At 32.8% G+C, this 16152-nt stretch overlaps 1 protein-coding gene and 1 long non-coding RNA gene across 18 annotated transcripts in view; both read left to right on the top strand.

The window, feature by feature from the left end:
* Nucleotides 1-16152, top strand: part of LOC127847810 (heat shock 70 kDa protein 12A-like) — a 45979-nt gene that overhangs the window by 11924 nt on the left and 17903 nt on the right. For 4 of the 17 annotated variants that reach the window (XM_052379987.1, XM_052379972.1, XM_052379974.1 and 1 more), the window contains exons 3-9: nucleotides 270-418; nucleotides 3134-3213; nucleotides 3849-3975; nucleotides 5142-5283; nucleotides 5889-6023; nucleotides 7754-7947; nucleotides 10639-10932. In XM_052379987.1, the coding sequence (XP_052235947.1) occupies nucleotides 270-418; nucleotides 3134-3213; nucleotides 3849-3975; nucleotides 5142-5283; nucleotides 5889-6023; nucleotides 7754-7947; nucleotides 10639-10932 (1121 nt within the window). Of the gene's footprint in view, nucleotides 1-269; nucleotides 419-1961; nucleotides 1996-2156; nucleotides 2267-3133; nucleotides 3214-3848; nucleotides 3976-5141; nucleotides 5284-5888; nucleotides 6024-7753; nucleotides 7948-10638; nucleotides 10933-16152 lie in introns of all 17 variants that reach the window. The other 13 variants (XM_052379976.1, XM_052379978.1, XM_052379984.1 and 10 more) reach the window with 12 other exon arrangements.
* Nucleotides 12975-15554, top strand: LOC127847811 (uncharacterized). Its single transcript, XR_008034179.1, has 2 exons — nucleotides 12975-13185; nucleotides 13724-15554. It is a non-coding gene; the product is annotated as an uncharacterized LOC127847811 (long non-coding RNA).

Below are 16152 nucleotides of genomic sequence, written 5' to 3'. Positions count from 1 at the left end.
CATGTATAAAAATCTAAACGTTTATATAGTCAAGCTTTGACGAGAATTTACTTATCTAGTTTATGAAACTGATTACGTTACTTTTGCGGATAATTCAACTTGTTTAGCTGCGTTTTTACATTAAATCAACCAGACAATCTTCGCTGTTGGGACATTCATGTTTTATTAATCGATACTTATTACGCTAGTAGATTACCCATCTCAAAAGTGTTACAGTATTTAAGATAATATAATTGATTTCTGTCTTGCTACATTTTACCGTGAAACAGCTCCTACATGTGTGTTGATAACACCAGACGGTAAAACCGTAAAAGGCTATGGAAATGATGCAGAGTCAATTTACAATGAAATGCGTGCAAAAAACGAACATGAACAGTGGTACTTCTACCGAAGATTCAAAAAGTTGCTCTGGATAAAGGCACCGTTATTCAGTTCTATCCTTTTTAAATGTTTAAAAAATAATTATTTTGTGGTATTTGTGTGTGAATACCATCATGTACTTTTTGCATGTAGTTTGTGTAATTCAAATTGTAACATCTAAAATGAGGACAAGCACTAACTTCGCGGTTTTTATTTTAATGAACAGGTTTGAGAGTTCAAAGCTACCAAACATGATTTGTCTGGTATTTGGTTAATACGTTGATGATTTTCAAATGGAGCATTACGGAAGAACAACCTGTTGTATGCTCTTTTTTAAAATCATGTATGTAGGGGAATATTTGGATGATTGTCCGGCCGTCGTCACAAATCAATTTTTTTAACAAAAAACTCTTTGTTAAGCAAAACTCAGATCAGGCTTAAACTATGTACTTAGCAATAAAAAATATGTATTACACTCGTTGAGACAACGTACTTAATTAAATACAAACAATTTAAGTATGAAAAAAAGATGTCAGTGCAAAAGCTACGAGGAAACATGAACATGCACGATTAGCTCAATCAATTAGCTTTCGTAAGAAGACAGGTCAAGAGTTTCATCCTACATTGGAAACAGAGCGGTACACTATTTGGTTGACGCAGTATATATTAAGATGTCTACTTTATAGCAAATTTTAAAGGAACTTTTTTTGTGTAATGATCTGATCGTCTAAGCTTATACGATATACTTTTGAAACTATTTGAAAATTCGTCAACACCTGACAGTCAAATAATAATATTGACCGAATATAGTTTTATCAAACGCTTTGTAGCAGAAGATAAGTTGTATTATAGCTGTTATTCTATTTAAAGAGAGTATTTTAGGATGCTTCCTAACATTAATAGATACGCATTGACAATCAGAAGAAACTCAAGATAGATAACTAAGGCCAGTATAATTAAAAACAGACGAGTTATACCCACAAAATCAAGCAAATGTTATTTGACAACTCCTTAAAAAATTATATATATTTACTATGCAGCGAAGAAAAATAACATCAGTTGTGCAGTTTTTATATTTTGTCTACAAACATAGTTTACATTTCGTTAATTATTATTGTTTGCATCTTTTATCAATATAGCTTAACTAAATTTAATAACTATACTTGGACTATTAACTGGATGTAAATGAATTTAGCTGACGTGTTTTTATTGTTTCGGTTTTGACGTCATGGAAAGTTATATGTGCATGTTTTTTTTCAAATAATGTGCAGAATATAGATTAAATAGTTATTGGTAATTATTGTTGATAATAGGAATAGTAACCACCCGTTTATCGTTCGATGCTTGTCAACATAACCACATGGACTATCGTTCTGGTGGATTAATTCGTACGCATTTGAACTATAAAGGATTGGTTATCCCCGCTTTAAACAATGCTTAGCCGGAAATTATGTATTAAATCTATTCGATTGAAATATTGTTAAATAAATCAAATGTTTGATTTAAAAATTTCGCTCGTTGTATCGCATCATCGTTGTGTCAGATATCCTGTTGATACACTTTAAAAATATATCCAAGTGATCTTATTGTATCCGTTACAGCATGTTTCGACGAATACGGTGTCCTACATAACGGGTAATTTACCAAAATTAAACTTCTTTATTAAGTAATAATAAAGTGTAAATGAACAACAAGACCCACTTTTGAATCTTCACAATTTGCATTCGCTTTTCCCAAAACATCTTAACAGTTTGTTGTTGTTGTTTTTGTTCGAAAATTTAATTTGTTAATTCAAGTCACATCCAAACATCATAGGGGAACTAAAGCTTAGATGCCGTGATGGACGTTCCTTAAATGCAATATATGGCTGATCATGCATGCATCATCGTTTATCATTTGAGTAAAGGTATGTTGATATATTGGTGTTGATGTAAAATATCGATAATAAAATGTTGCTTTTAACTAGGAAAAGTTAACTTAGTTTAACACAGTGTATGCTAATGCAATAACGCATGATATAATCTCAGTAAAGGAATATGATTATTTTTTTTCCCGAGAAAGATATTGCCAAGTATCTTACTATTAGGTTTTAAAAGTTCCATATACAAAGTGGTACTATTAGTATAGATCCGAGTTAAAGTCGGGTGAGGTCCATTAAGTTTCATTTGGATCATGTCGGCACTGATGCAAGTGTTATAAGTGTGAAATTGGTTTGGGCAAAAGAAAAACAACAGTCCAATAGAATCTTGTTCAAATAATTTATAATTTTATAAATGTTGTTTATAATTAAAAACAAATACATAAGTATATTGAGGTGCTGTAAGTCCAAAGGCATACAACTTGTGCCAGACATGAAGAGGACACAAAGCTGTCCTTCACTTTTCTGTTGAACATAATGAGGGCAAAAGTCACAATATGTCGTATTGTATATCTTTTGCCGCTGGAAGCTCTATGATTTTAGTGACAAATGGTAGTGTAAACTTCTTAAATCAATATATAATATTTGCGAAGTAATTTAAAACAAAAGTTTTTTTATAGTTTAAGAACCATATATTCTAATATTCTTGAAATGTATAAACATAAAATAAGTATATTGTTCTTTAAATAGAATTTTATGGAATAATTACATGTGATTTTCAGGAATACTTTATGTAAATATCCTTCATTAAGGGGGGAATATTATTTTTGTATAAATAGTTCACTTTCATAGTGTTCCTTCTCGTATAACATAGTACACAGCAATTAATAATTATTGCATACTTTATTTGTTTAGTCGCTACATAAGTACACGATGCTGAAAGATGAAACTGGTAAAAGCCTCCCAGCCCTTTCGGTGATTTCACTGTCCATAAGGTGAGTGTAAAATCATCGTCGCTGTACTGATTATGCTAATGCTATTATAAAATTATTTAAACTCGGTCGAAAGGTCAATTCTTCAATAAACCCCGTTCCCATACTAAAAGTATCATTTATAATAAAAGGAATGCGTTCTCAATCGTTTTTTTAAATCATCAACACACTTTGTCATCAGGTCAAATCTGAACATTCTTAGCAACTCGTTTACTCAATATTGAGGAAAGTTGATCTAAATATTTATCTTAACGATATCTAGGCCGACGTTGAACTGTTGGGAATGAAACCTAGTTAAATGATTATAGATTTGGTGTACCAAACTCATGTGAACGCTTCAAGGACAACATGGCGCTTATGTTTATATTTGATTTCATATAGTGTGTATTATCATGCGTTATAGCAGCAAAAGTACTAAATCTGTAATACAACCCTAGCGGATGCTACAATAGATTTCATTATCAGTCTTTGTGTTTTGTACTTTTGTTTTTCTTTGTGTTAATATCAGCAGAAAATAACTCGCTTAAATATGCACATAAAACTGTTACTGGTTTTTATTGAACAAGATACATTTTCTTGACATTATGGTTTCACATGTTTCGTTGATGACTTATCACAATGAGTTCGTTTGTTGGAAGGTACTTAAAGAGTGATCTCTTGCATTGCTCCCGTAACGCGTTTGACGACGATATCCACTGGGTAATAACAGTTCCTGCAGCATGGCACTATTCTGCGAAACAGTTCATGAGACTTGCCGCTCTACAGGTGCGTCTGTTATGATGGGTCACATATGCATTCATAACGTATTATCATATAAGTACAAAATAAATATACTAACAAGGTTCATAAAAGCAATGATGTTTTTCGTAATTAATAACATCGGTCTTCTCAGTGTGTTTGACGAACACACGACACACGACATATAAAATGTTATTTTTATTCAAATCATGGGACCGGTCAAAACACATATCATCACATATCATGTATGTGATTAACATTTTCCTTTACAGATATCTAGGCACACTCAAACTTAACATATTAGTCGTCTTGATTTATTACTTTTAATAAATTTAAAATACCAATTAAGAATAATGCTTTATTTTACCATTTGTTATATATTGAGATGCTGTTGGCTTTTGTACGTTGTACGTGGTTTCCGATATTGTGTCGAATATAAATAAGTTAACGGTATATGAGCAGTAGAACGTTATACAAAACAGTTTTACAAATAATTAACGGGTAATATGATATAGTTTATATTGTGAATAATATCACAAATTGATGGGGACAAAAAGGTGCGGACAGCCCGAGACTTGAACCCTGAACGTGGCTATCATGGCGATAGGTCTCCTTACTTTGTTCAACGGGAATAGCGGATATTGTGTTCGCCTAGGCACCAAGGTTTCGGGACTCGATCAGTATTTTGGTCACGTTCTCGTTATTTTCGATTAAAGCACCAAACAGTGGTTCACCACTGAAACATACTAAGCATGTATCAATATGCTATATTATGTCAATCATATTGACCTTTAATGAATACATTTAAAATAATTCAATTACTTTTTTAAAGCTTCCGAACTACAAATTATATGCATATTTTTAGGTTCCGGTCCTATAGTAATTGTTCAATATTGTATTGTTCTAGTGGTTTCAATTTATCCATATATTTCCAAAATGCATCATTAAATTGTATCCAATAGTTTCGCTTACAATCATTTTTTTAATGTTTATGTGTAGTCAATTTAGATGAAATAAAAAAAAATCATCGCTCAAAGAATTGTTTCCAACGTTATATCTAAAGATAAACCAATTTAGGTCCAGAAACGAAGTATGCAATTTTATTCCGTTGAAAAATGAATACTTCAGATTATTTTAAATTATAAAATGTCTTTTGTCGTATCATAAATAGACATTAAGTCAATCTTCTACAGGCAGGCATATTAGAAGAATCTCTGACTATTGCAACGGAGCCGGAGGCCGCCTGGAATTATTGTACATACAGTCTTGCAAAACGTTCCGGCGAACTCGGATTTTCAAAACCAGAAAAGAGGTTCATGATCCTAGACGCAGGAGGTAAATACATCACAACCGACGAAAGTTATATTAATGAGACTATAGCCATCTCACTCAGTATTTTGCAGTTGTTTGACAACCAAAGCTTATATGTTTACCTTTCATGTTAACAATAAAGCGAGAAACGTTGTTTGATTTTATACGTCACTACATTTGACCGGATAAACATCTAAACCACAATTTTACAATCTGTAGCAACTATTTCATTTTAGATATGCATGCCTTCTTGCGATAAAGTATGGGATAACATGCTTGTAAGTTAATAATTCACCAATGTTTTACTTCATTTAATTTGGTTGTATCTCTTGTTGGAAAATTATTCCATGGGAAAGAAATAAAATCTTATCGGAAAACCAAACTCATGAAAAAAAAGTAAAATCAAACACCACCAGGGGAAGAACATTCTGTACATTCATTTCATAATGAAAGAAAAGCATTTTCAAGCAATGTTTCGCATACTGTATCTTAAATAAATATATGTACAAGGGAAATGGCACTTACGTTAGCGAAATTGCGGTTTTTAAAACATTATTTGTTGACTGTTTTTATTAAATTAAGCTATACGAATTTTAAAATTACAGTTATTATTTGTGTCGATATTTTAGGCAGCCGCATGCAAATGACAGTATACGAAGTACTCAATAGGAGCAAAATACGTGAAACAGCCAAGGAAGTTAATGAAAATTGTGGAGCAATAACAGTCGATTCAGCATTTATTGATTTTCTCAAAGATTTATTCGGTATTCAAAGTAACAATTTATTATCTTCATATATGTATAGTTTCCGTCGTTTCATCTTAGGTGTGTAACGTATTCGACTTATTATAACGAACACATGTCCAGATGATTTTAACCGACGTTTGCGTACTGAATACATGCACGCACAGCACTGAACGAATTGTCTAACTACCATTTATTAATGAGGTATTTCGTAAATAAGATTTCAATTTTATGAACAAAGTGTACATTGATTGTGAAAAATAAATCTGTATGCAAATTATTCTTGAAAAGGGTTTGTATATTCCATTTAATTACAGTGATAACCGTATGTATAATTTTAAGATGGTTAAATGCTTTACTTCTGAATATCAAACGATGAAGTCTTCAATAAAGTTGCCGATCGATTTAAACAGATCCCGAAATGATATTTAATAAACGGTTTTGGTTAAAATATTAAAACATAATTGTGTTTTCAATTTGTAATATATTATTGCAATATAATGATTAATATAAACAATTTGCTTTGTTTCATTATACAACATTCTATGAACAATGAATACATACAAATTGATACAAAAGAAGAGCATGAAGATGGTATTTTTGTTAGATATGTTAATGGTTAGAAGCAAATATAGAGAACAATTCAGCATATGCAAACGGATTAACAATACCATAACATAAAATAAGTTATTCGTGAAGTTAATGTTTAATTGCTTTGAATTAAACAATCGAAATTGAGGTTTATTGTGTTGACAATTATAAAAGTAGGTCGTTTGCAACCATATTGACTTCAGGGAAAACATTACTTAAGCATTGAACTTTTACATATTGTAAATAACACGATGCATTTTCAACCAGATGCACTGTATGTCATAACAAAATCACTAAGCCTGTCCATGTTATAAAAATATATTTTCACCAAAATAAAATTATTCAATCCTTGACATTATATGTATCCCGGAAAAGAAAGCAACGTTTTGGACAAAACACTAATCTGCTGGTAGAAATAAAGCGTGCCCATTAACATTCCTTTCAAAATCGCACACCGTATCAACCGTTATTATTTAAATTTAGCTATCATTAGTTGATATAATGGAAAAGCGTTGTTTCTACCGAGGGATTAGTGTTCTTGTCTAAACTCGTGCGAATTCCCGGATTAATCTGTTTAGAAACAATGACCATATGTTGTTTAAAGATTAACATATTACATTTGACTAAGTAGAACAAATTATTTAATTCAATGGGAATTCAATCGAAAAACAAAGATCGCATTGATGATATTTACTTGATATCTTGTTTACCTCTGCATTTTTATTTGAAGTTTGCGGAGTATACATTCAGTATTTAGCTCATAAAGATGTTGATGAACGTACTATATCATGCAAAAACAGTTTCAATTTCTAAGTGTAAGAAGGGCTCAAATAAGGAAGAAAATGATATGATTTGTAATGTTTTAGATGACAAGTTAAATACTTCGTTAATTGACAACCCTGGCATGGGCTTTATCGGTTTATATTACAACTAAAAAACTGCTTTTCATGTTAATTTTCGTTGTTGTGGTATTGAAACAAATGATTTTAGAGGTTTCTACGTTTTGCCAATGGCCATATGCGAGAAGTGCCTGCATTATTCATTATATAGTGACTGTCTATGTATCGTGCCACAAGTATTGACACCATTCCGAAGATTTGTGGGGTAACACGAACGTATATATGTATGTGTACTTCGCTTAACTGTTTGCTCTTTTTTAGGAAAACCCTCACTCGATCGCTTGAAAGAGGAGTTCCCAGAATATTACAACTACATTCTTGACAATTGGGAGATAAAAAAACGATCTGTTGAACAACGCACATGTAACATAAGAATACCACTACTTAAAATTGCAAAAGAAGACACTGGGCAAGAACTGAAGGACATAATACCATCATCACGTTACAAAGGATTGGTATGTAGCAAAACCAGTCTGTGTTTTTGATTCAAATGACTAGCATTCTAAATTAGCTTGTTAGGTGTTCAATATTTTCAGAGGTGATACTGAATTAGCAAATGCATTTAAATAGTTTTTAAGAAATGTGTAACGTGGCAACCAATACCTTTAACTGAAACTGGTAACGCAAACGTGTAACTTTCATTTCGACGTGGACAAGATCTGGCAGTAATGGTCAGTAATTTCTACCCATCGTGTCAATAACCTTACCCATTCATTCAAGTGTCATAAATTTCTTTCTGTTATATGAAGCGCTCACAAAACGTAAGCTCAAATATTAGGCCTTCAATTGGAATGCTTTCATATATCAATTTTGATTGTGATTGACTTGTGCTTTCTGTAAAGTGTATCAATTATATTTGGAACACGTTTCATAAAAACCTTTAATAACGTATTTGAGCTAAATTGAACCTCAAACATGCAACTTTGAAGTGTAATTTATTAAGCGTTTTTGAGAATTACTAAAAGATTATACAAATCAATGTATATTGACTTTGCTTTCATTCCAGTGACAATTAAACAAATAATAAAATATCTTTATTGTCAACAATTCTAATGAAAGCAGTTGTGGTTTAAACAAAACAAATACAAATTCACTAAAGCAGTGTTAAATACTGATATGCATATGACTCAAACATTTTCGATTTTGTACAGTGTGAGAGTGGTAATAAGAAAGCATGGATTGTTTAAAAAAAATCATTATAATAAATACACCGTTACACTTCATTTCGTGAATGGTTTTTAATGAATTAAGTAAAGGCTCATTGTGCAGTATACAATAAGTTTTTTGACGATATAGACTGGTAGCATTAGCATCAGTTGAGATATAAAAGGTGGCATTATTGACATGCGCTTGGAATGTATCGATGTATGGTATGTAAAACGGATGGTACTTTCTTTTAAAGAATGCAACACAATGAGTTTGTGTTTGTGAAGAGTAAGGAGCATATACATGTTCTTAAGAAGTCATCATATTTTGTATACTTACCATGGGTAGTTATTATGAGGATAAACTTAACAACTATCAACACTTTACATTAAGAAATACATATTTTATGTTTCTGCAGGTATGTCTATATAAAACGGATGGGCAAACACGTCCTTAACGATGCTTCCTTGATTGAAAACAATTTCGCTTATAAGATTTAAACTCTCAGAATCGACAATTTTATTTTCCGGACAGAAATATAGTCTGAGTTTTGACCATACAACATTTACGTTCAGCCTTTATTTAGACTTTGATATTGTCTCATAGTCAATGCGAAACGCCTGTACACTAATTAAACGGTAAACCTAACAATGAGCGATTGCCTCACCAGGCAAAACACAAATCATACAGTGTGACCTATGGGCGTTTCAGAAAGCATTTGTTAAGATACTTACTTGGGATTAAAAACGTCGAAACGAATATTTATACAGTATCGCGCTTAAGAATATTAAGTTACGGCATAATTTTATTAAACTATGAACTTTAAGCGTAATATATAGGTACTTTTATATGTACTTATGTTCTGCTCTAAGAGGTATTTAAGATAAGTTTGTGTAATTATATCACTGGTTAGATAATGTAAAATTTTAATGCTTACATGCAGTTGTGTTGCACCAGTGATCGCATATATAGAGGATAATGTATATATCGTTTGAGTTAATAATGTGCGGTAAATGGTTAAAGCTTAAGTCTTATGTTTAGTGTTTTTTTTCCTGGTTACGATCGATTTATTATATGAAGTTTGACGGATGAAGGGTTATTGCAAACTTCTGAGAATTGCACGGTCTGAACAACAAAAGCAACCGACATAGATAGCTTTTTTAGTTAACATTGTTTTCAAAATATTTTGATTGTTACACATTAGTTTATAGTACTTTCAATTGAAATGTAGACCACACTATCACAAATGTTCATAAGTTTTAACAATTTAATTTAATAAATGCAAACGTTATTTTAAACTTAAATTTAAATTGTGTAATGCTTATGTTTAACCCAAACGATTAAGTTAAATACTACGAAGTCATATCTATAGCAAATACTTGTATTGTAGGTAGCATATGCTTGCACGTAATAAACATCGAGTATCATAATAATACTTATTATCAGCTAGCTCGAGTTTGATTTTTTAGCTTACTATATTTTTTCATAGTGTAAGGTTCGACTTTAAACACCGTTGACAGTGATTCGATAATACAAAATTATACGAAAGTATACAACTATAAAGAACACATGTATAAGCTTTCCGTTGAGTGTCTCCGGGTAAGTCACTAACATAATTTATCGCATACCTTGTTTTGGACTTGTATAGCATAACTCATTCTACATATTACATTAAATCAGAATATTTTGGTAAGTATAATGTAATTCAATGAAAAACAATCATTAAACATATTCCTATTCGTATATATGTATTAACAAAACATGAATTTCATAGCAATGTCCGATCATTCTTGATGCAAACATTTAAAACAAATACGTTTGTTAATTGATGTTTCCATACTTTCGAATTTTGTTGAACTATTGTGGATATTATAGACAGGCACAAACCGGAAAATATGCTTTTCATGAATATTTGATTACTCAATATATAAACAAAATGAACGGCCAAAACTTCCCTCAACATTTTGAAAATGAATATATAATCAATTATTTTAATATAGGTTTCCATAAAAAACAACCTTCTTCGTATTGCCGCCAGCATTGTCAGAGAATTTCATCAAAAAACAATTGACGCAATACTGAAGGATCTATCCAGACTCCTACAGCAAAATACGTACAAAGGCTTGGAGACAATTTTACTTGTAGGAGGTTATAATGAGTCTTCGCTTCTTCGGGAAGCTATAGAGGAGAAATTCCCCATTTTGAAAATTGTCGCTCCAGAACATCCAGGAATTGCTGTCCTGACGGGGGCAGTTATATTAGGCCACTGTCCGGTTGATATCGCTGTCATAAAGGTAGTCGTGATACTGCTTAATATATATTTTCGACATTTAATATACAGAGGTGTTTCAGATACAATATAAATGTATGAACGTGTATATGTACCGAACTGTTTAGAGACATGCATTCTAGTACATGGACTTAAGAGTTTGTGTACGGCATATGGTGAATAAGGGTTAACACTTATTTGAATCTTTCGTACACAACTTATGATGTCGCTGCGTGTGCTTCATAAATGTTTTACAGCTAGGCTAACACTTTTCTTGATAGCTTTATGGAGAGAAAAAACGCTTAAATACGGTACATGGTTGATAATAATATAAGTTCCTCAGTTCGTTCAATCTTAAACAAGTCGATATGTAATTTACTGGCTCGTGTTTTCTTCAACAATATTTGTAAAATACTACACATGCGTGTAACTTTCGAAATATTATTAAAACAAAGTGCACATGTTGCGAGGTGGGAGTGGGGGTCGACATATCGATAATTTGCTATTTATACGACAATTTTGACATTTTTGATACGAACATTTAGAAAAGAGCCATATACTATGTATGTGTGTGTTCATATTACTCAGTATTTATTTGTAATCATAATAAAAGATGTATCAGGTATGAAATAGGCCAATCGCATACTCATTATATCTAAAACTAGCGCTTTCTTGCAGATTACCTTGTGGGCATGTAGTTCGTACAGAACTACGGGTTTATGCGGTGTAAAGTTTTCTTTTTAACGGGTGCTCGCCTATGCGAGTGCATTCAAAGTGGATGCATAAATGGACAGACGGAAAACCGCTCGTACATTTCAAGTCATTAGTTGTAATTGCAAACGACAATATAAATTAATATCAACGGCGAACAATTCTGTAAGCACTCTGCGTACAATAAAACATGCATCGTAACAAATTTGCAATTTTTTGTCGTAAACTACAATTATTGTGAGTATGGATTGCACGGTTAAGCGTTATATCTTTCACTCACAGAAACTCTTTATCAATGCTATCCTCTGACTGAGTAGCATAGCTGGTTTGGGGTAAAATATGCTGCAACTATTGTTGTCTTGTGCAAACAATCTGAGCGGACACTGGATTATTAAGCATACGATGCATCGCACGCGTTCGCGCAAGTTCTCATTGTAATCGCAGCGATTACACGGTTTATTTATAACCGTTACACTACAGTCACTTATTAAGGCAGTAAGTGCCTAGTGAGATCGGGAATAGTCGGTCGATATCGCCGTATTCGGAAAGCGTTTCGGCTATAAGCGATATAAACGGTAAAGTCCGGAAATTATACTAAATACACGAAATAAATTTGTATTTTTTTATTTAAGAGTTAAATTTGCTTTTCTCTTTAAGATTTAATAACTATACAATACAAATATAAGTTAAATTAATTCGTTTTATAAAATATTTGTGTTCATGACGTCATGGTTGTTGAAATTTTCTTAGCAAAATGAAAGTGCGAAATAAAAGCGAGCGATTTGCAAAATCGAAAAAGAAGCAAACACCGATCGACAACGTTGTGTTCGATAACAATTATTCATTTACCGAGCTCTGCGATGGCGATTTGTGTGAAAATGACATACGTAAAAGCTATTCGCATTTGCTAAATGGCGTGAAAAGAGTAAGCAGAAGTGGGTGGGGGGATGGAAGAAGATTGATGGACTCGTTGAGCTGGAGGTTTTGCTAAACAAATTACAGTATGGTCGGTTTTGTAATATGTGTCCCATTCCTTTGACAATATATAACATTGTTGGCGAACAACAAAATGGCCTCAGTGGTTATTTGTTCGTTGTTTGTGAAAACCCTGACTGTAGAGAAGTCAACCGTGTTGCTTATGTAAAGCAGCACCATCTCAAGATCAGGGGAATGCCATGCTTTGACGTAAATACCAAGCTTGGAACAGGTATGCATGTCTTCATTTCGCATTTGTGTTGTTAAATCCAATTGATTGCTCATTCATGTTATTTAATAATGTAATGATGATACGAATGGATTCTATGAAAATACATTGTGACGTCATAATTAAGTATATACGGCCTTATATTGTTTTCATGTTCTAATCATTTCCAATTCTCTTTTCAGCAATGAAAGTCAGTTTGGGCAGGCCGGTGAAGGTAAATAACTTCCTAATCACTCTAAACATAACGCTTATTGCAAATAGAAATCTTAAGAAGATGGAGGCTTGTGATGTGGAGGCCATCAAGAAAATCTCAACTGCGTCTTCTAACAAGGCTGCCATTGATGCTTATGAGAAAGAAATGGAGTAAGTGTAAAAACTAACTTTTAATACAATGTTATTGACTATTCTGGTGCCAAATTTTAGTATTTTGTCTAATCAACTGTCTTCTTATTTCCTATTCCAGATGAACATGAAACATATTAATAATAATTGTTTTATTAAAGGCACTGTGTTCATAGTTTGGTAAAATTTCATTTTTTTAAAAGATTTTTGGTTAGAACCCCAGGGCAGGCACATTATTAAAAATATTTGTGATTGTTATTATAAATATTTAAAGCTATTCCAAATATTACATTTTTTTTTAAATAAAGCCATTACTTTAAGTAATAAATCTATGAAGGAGCATAGGTATATTAAAATTCTGAGATATTCATATATATGGTGAATTCTTTTCACAAGCGATAATTTGAGTTCAACGACTTGTCAATATGTAATGTGCTTGTTGTGCTGAAAATTTATTTTTCTCATAACCAACGATCATATAAGGCGTCAGAATGAAACTTAAAGGGGAATTATAAAATTCATGAAATAAGCATTGTGTGAGTTTAATTTTGTATTTCAGTTCGAGGTACAGTAATGCCTGATATTACTCAGATTGCTGCTGTGCATTTGAAGACGGGTTTTAAGTTCTCGGCATATGTGAAGACAACAGTCCCAATTTCTTCCGAAGCTCAGAAAGTGATTGGCATCTATGTTGATGATCATGGCATAATGCGTGTAAATGGTGGAAGTGTTGATAGTGTATCAATTAAAACTTCTCTACATGATTGTATGATGTGGCATGCAAAGTTTCCCAGAGCCAGTTTTGTTGCTCATAATGGGCGCAGGTTTGATTTTCCGGTTTTGGTTAGTGCATTGCTGAACACACACTGTTTTGAAACGTTTTGTAATTGTGTAAGCAGTTTTGTTGACTCTTTGCCTGTTTTCAAAAATCGTATCCTGGACAGTCACACAAACAGGAAGATCTAGTGAACGTGTTCTCCAGGCAACCTGCAACGCCCACAGTGCTCCTGATGATGTTGAAGCGCTGGGATCTTTGCTTAAAACATGTAAAATTACTGACAATATGGCCCACATCGTTACTGTTACTGCAATCCATAATTCAGTTTGGTTAAGTCACGAAAAGCCAAAGAACATTAGATTGTAAGACGTGCTGTTGCATAGAGGAACTCTAAAGCGACCAACAGCTGAAAACATTGCGGGATATTGACTGGCCTTATGTCATTTGAAAGCCATATTTTCTAGTTCCGGAGAGGATGACTTTAGGGATACTTTCATTGCTAAACACAATTAGGGACTACCAAAAGTCGCAATCGCAAAAAAATGTTTTATCTGAAGTGGTCCCTAAAATCGGTCAGTTTTTCCGTGACGAAAAGTGACGGAACGAGATAATATGGCTTTCAAATGACACGCGGCCTGTCAAAATCACGCAATGGCTTTATACTGACACTAAATTATGTAAATCTAGTTGTCATTAATCTAGCTGTTTTTATTAAAATATAAGTTGTATATTATTGTGCAACATGTTTAAAGAAACATGATAACTTATACATCTTTATGCTACGTAATATTGGGACAACTTTGACATTTTGTGGTGAACTGCGTCTGTATTCATATGTTGCCCTTTGACTTTCATATGTACATGCACCTTGATAAGTTCTACACGCCACACCCATTTTTGGGTCACTAGGTCAAAGGTCAAGGTCACTGTGACCTCTAATATAAAACTTTAACATTACCTCTAACATCATAGTGCTTCCACCTACAACTTTGAAACTTCATACGTACATGCACCTTGATGAGTTCTACATGCCACACCCATTTTTGGGTCACTAGGTCAAAGGTCAAGGTCACTGTGACCTCTAATATAAAACTTTAACTTTGCCTCTAACATCACATTACTTCCCACTACAACTTTGAAACTAAATATGTAGATGCACCTTGATGAGTTCTACACGCCACACCCATTTTGGGTCACTAGGTCAAAGGTCAAGGTCACTGTGACCTCTAAAAAAAATAATCTGACAAGCTTTCGCAGCCGAGCGTTGCACCCGTTATGCGGTGCTTTTGTAAATGTATTATTATATCAATATTAATTCAAAGTTAGCTAAATTTCTTCGCATGTCATGGTTTATATATATCTGTAGCTTTTAATAAGCAACTAGAAAACCCCCAAAAAGAAGTGATATACAAATTTATACTTAAATTCATTGCGTGAAAATGAATTGGGGTAGGCATACTCAAAGTAAAATTTCTTGAGATAGGAACGGTAAAACGTCCTGAAATTCATTCAGTGTGTAGAAAATATGTTTTGTTAAATCAATATGTACAATATATGCATTTCATCACACTACAAGTGACATAAAACGTAATTAAAATTTCTTGTCACTGAACCATTTGTTGTCGTTTTTGCCATTTTATCTAGATAAGTGCATTTATTATTGGACATCAAAGGCACACTTCTCTTTCAATGACACTTTTTTAAGTCTGTATCTACTAACAAAATCCAGTCGAGTACGTGTATTAAGTTAATTGTCAAAATATATGTATATCCCATTACACATAACTATATATTTTGGATATAGGGTAAATCCTTAGAAAACGCCCAACCGAATCAAGGGGTAGGTGTATTCAACCAAGTATAAAAAGATTACCGGCTATTAAAAAGTTTTAAAATTGTGCAATTAGTTGTGATATTCAATTTACTATGTGGAAATAGTACCCATTAGGCTCCCACTACCTTAATATCTTAATTTTGATTTTTCAAGCGGTTCCGTAATGTAGTGATTACACGCTCGCTTCACATGTGAGAGGTCCAAGGTTCGAGCCCCAGTAGAATCAAAATTATTTTATGTGTGTGCTATGTTAACTTTTCGTTTTGATGTAGACATTTTAGTTTAAATAAATATGCTGTTTTATTGTAATCATTTTTTGTTTTTATTATGCCCATGAAATATATGTGTGAGAGGGTGGGGGGGGGGGTTCGTAAAC

Source organism: Dreissena polymorpha, chromosome 10, assembly GCF_020536995.1.
Source record: "Dreissena polymorpha isolate Duluth1 chromosome 10, UMN_Dpol_1.0, whole genome shotgun sequence".
Taxonomy (NCBI): Eukaryota; Metazoa; Mollusca; class Bivalvia; order Myida; family Dreissenidae; genus Dreissena; species Dreissena polymorpha.
The sequence above is the reverse complement of the archived record's forward strand: the minus strand, read 5'-3'. Positions and strand labels throughout refer to the sequence as shown.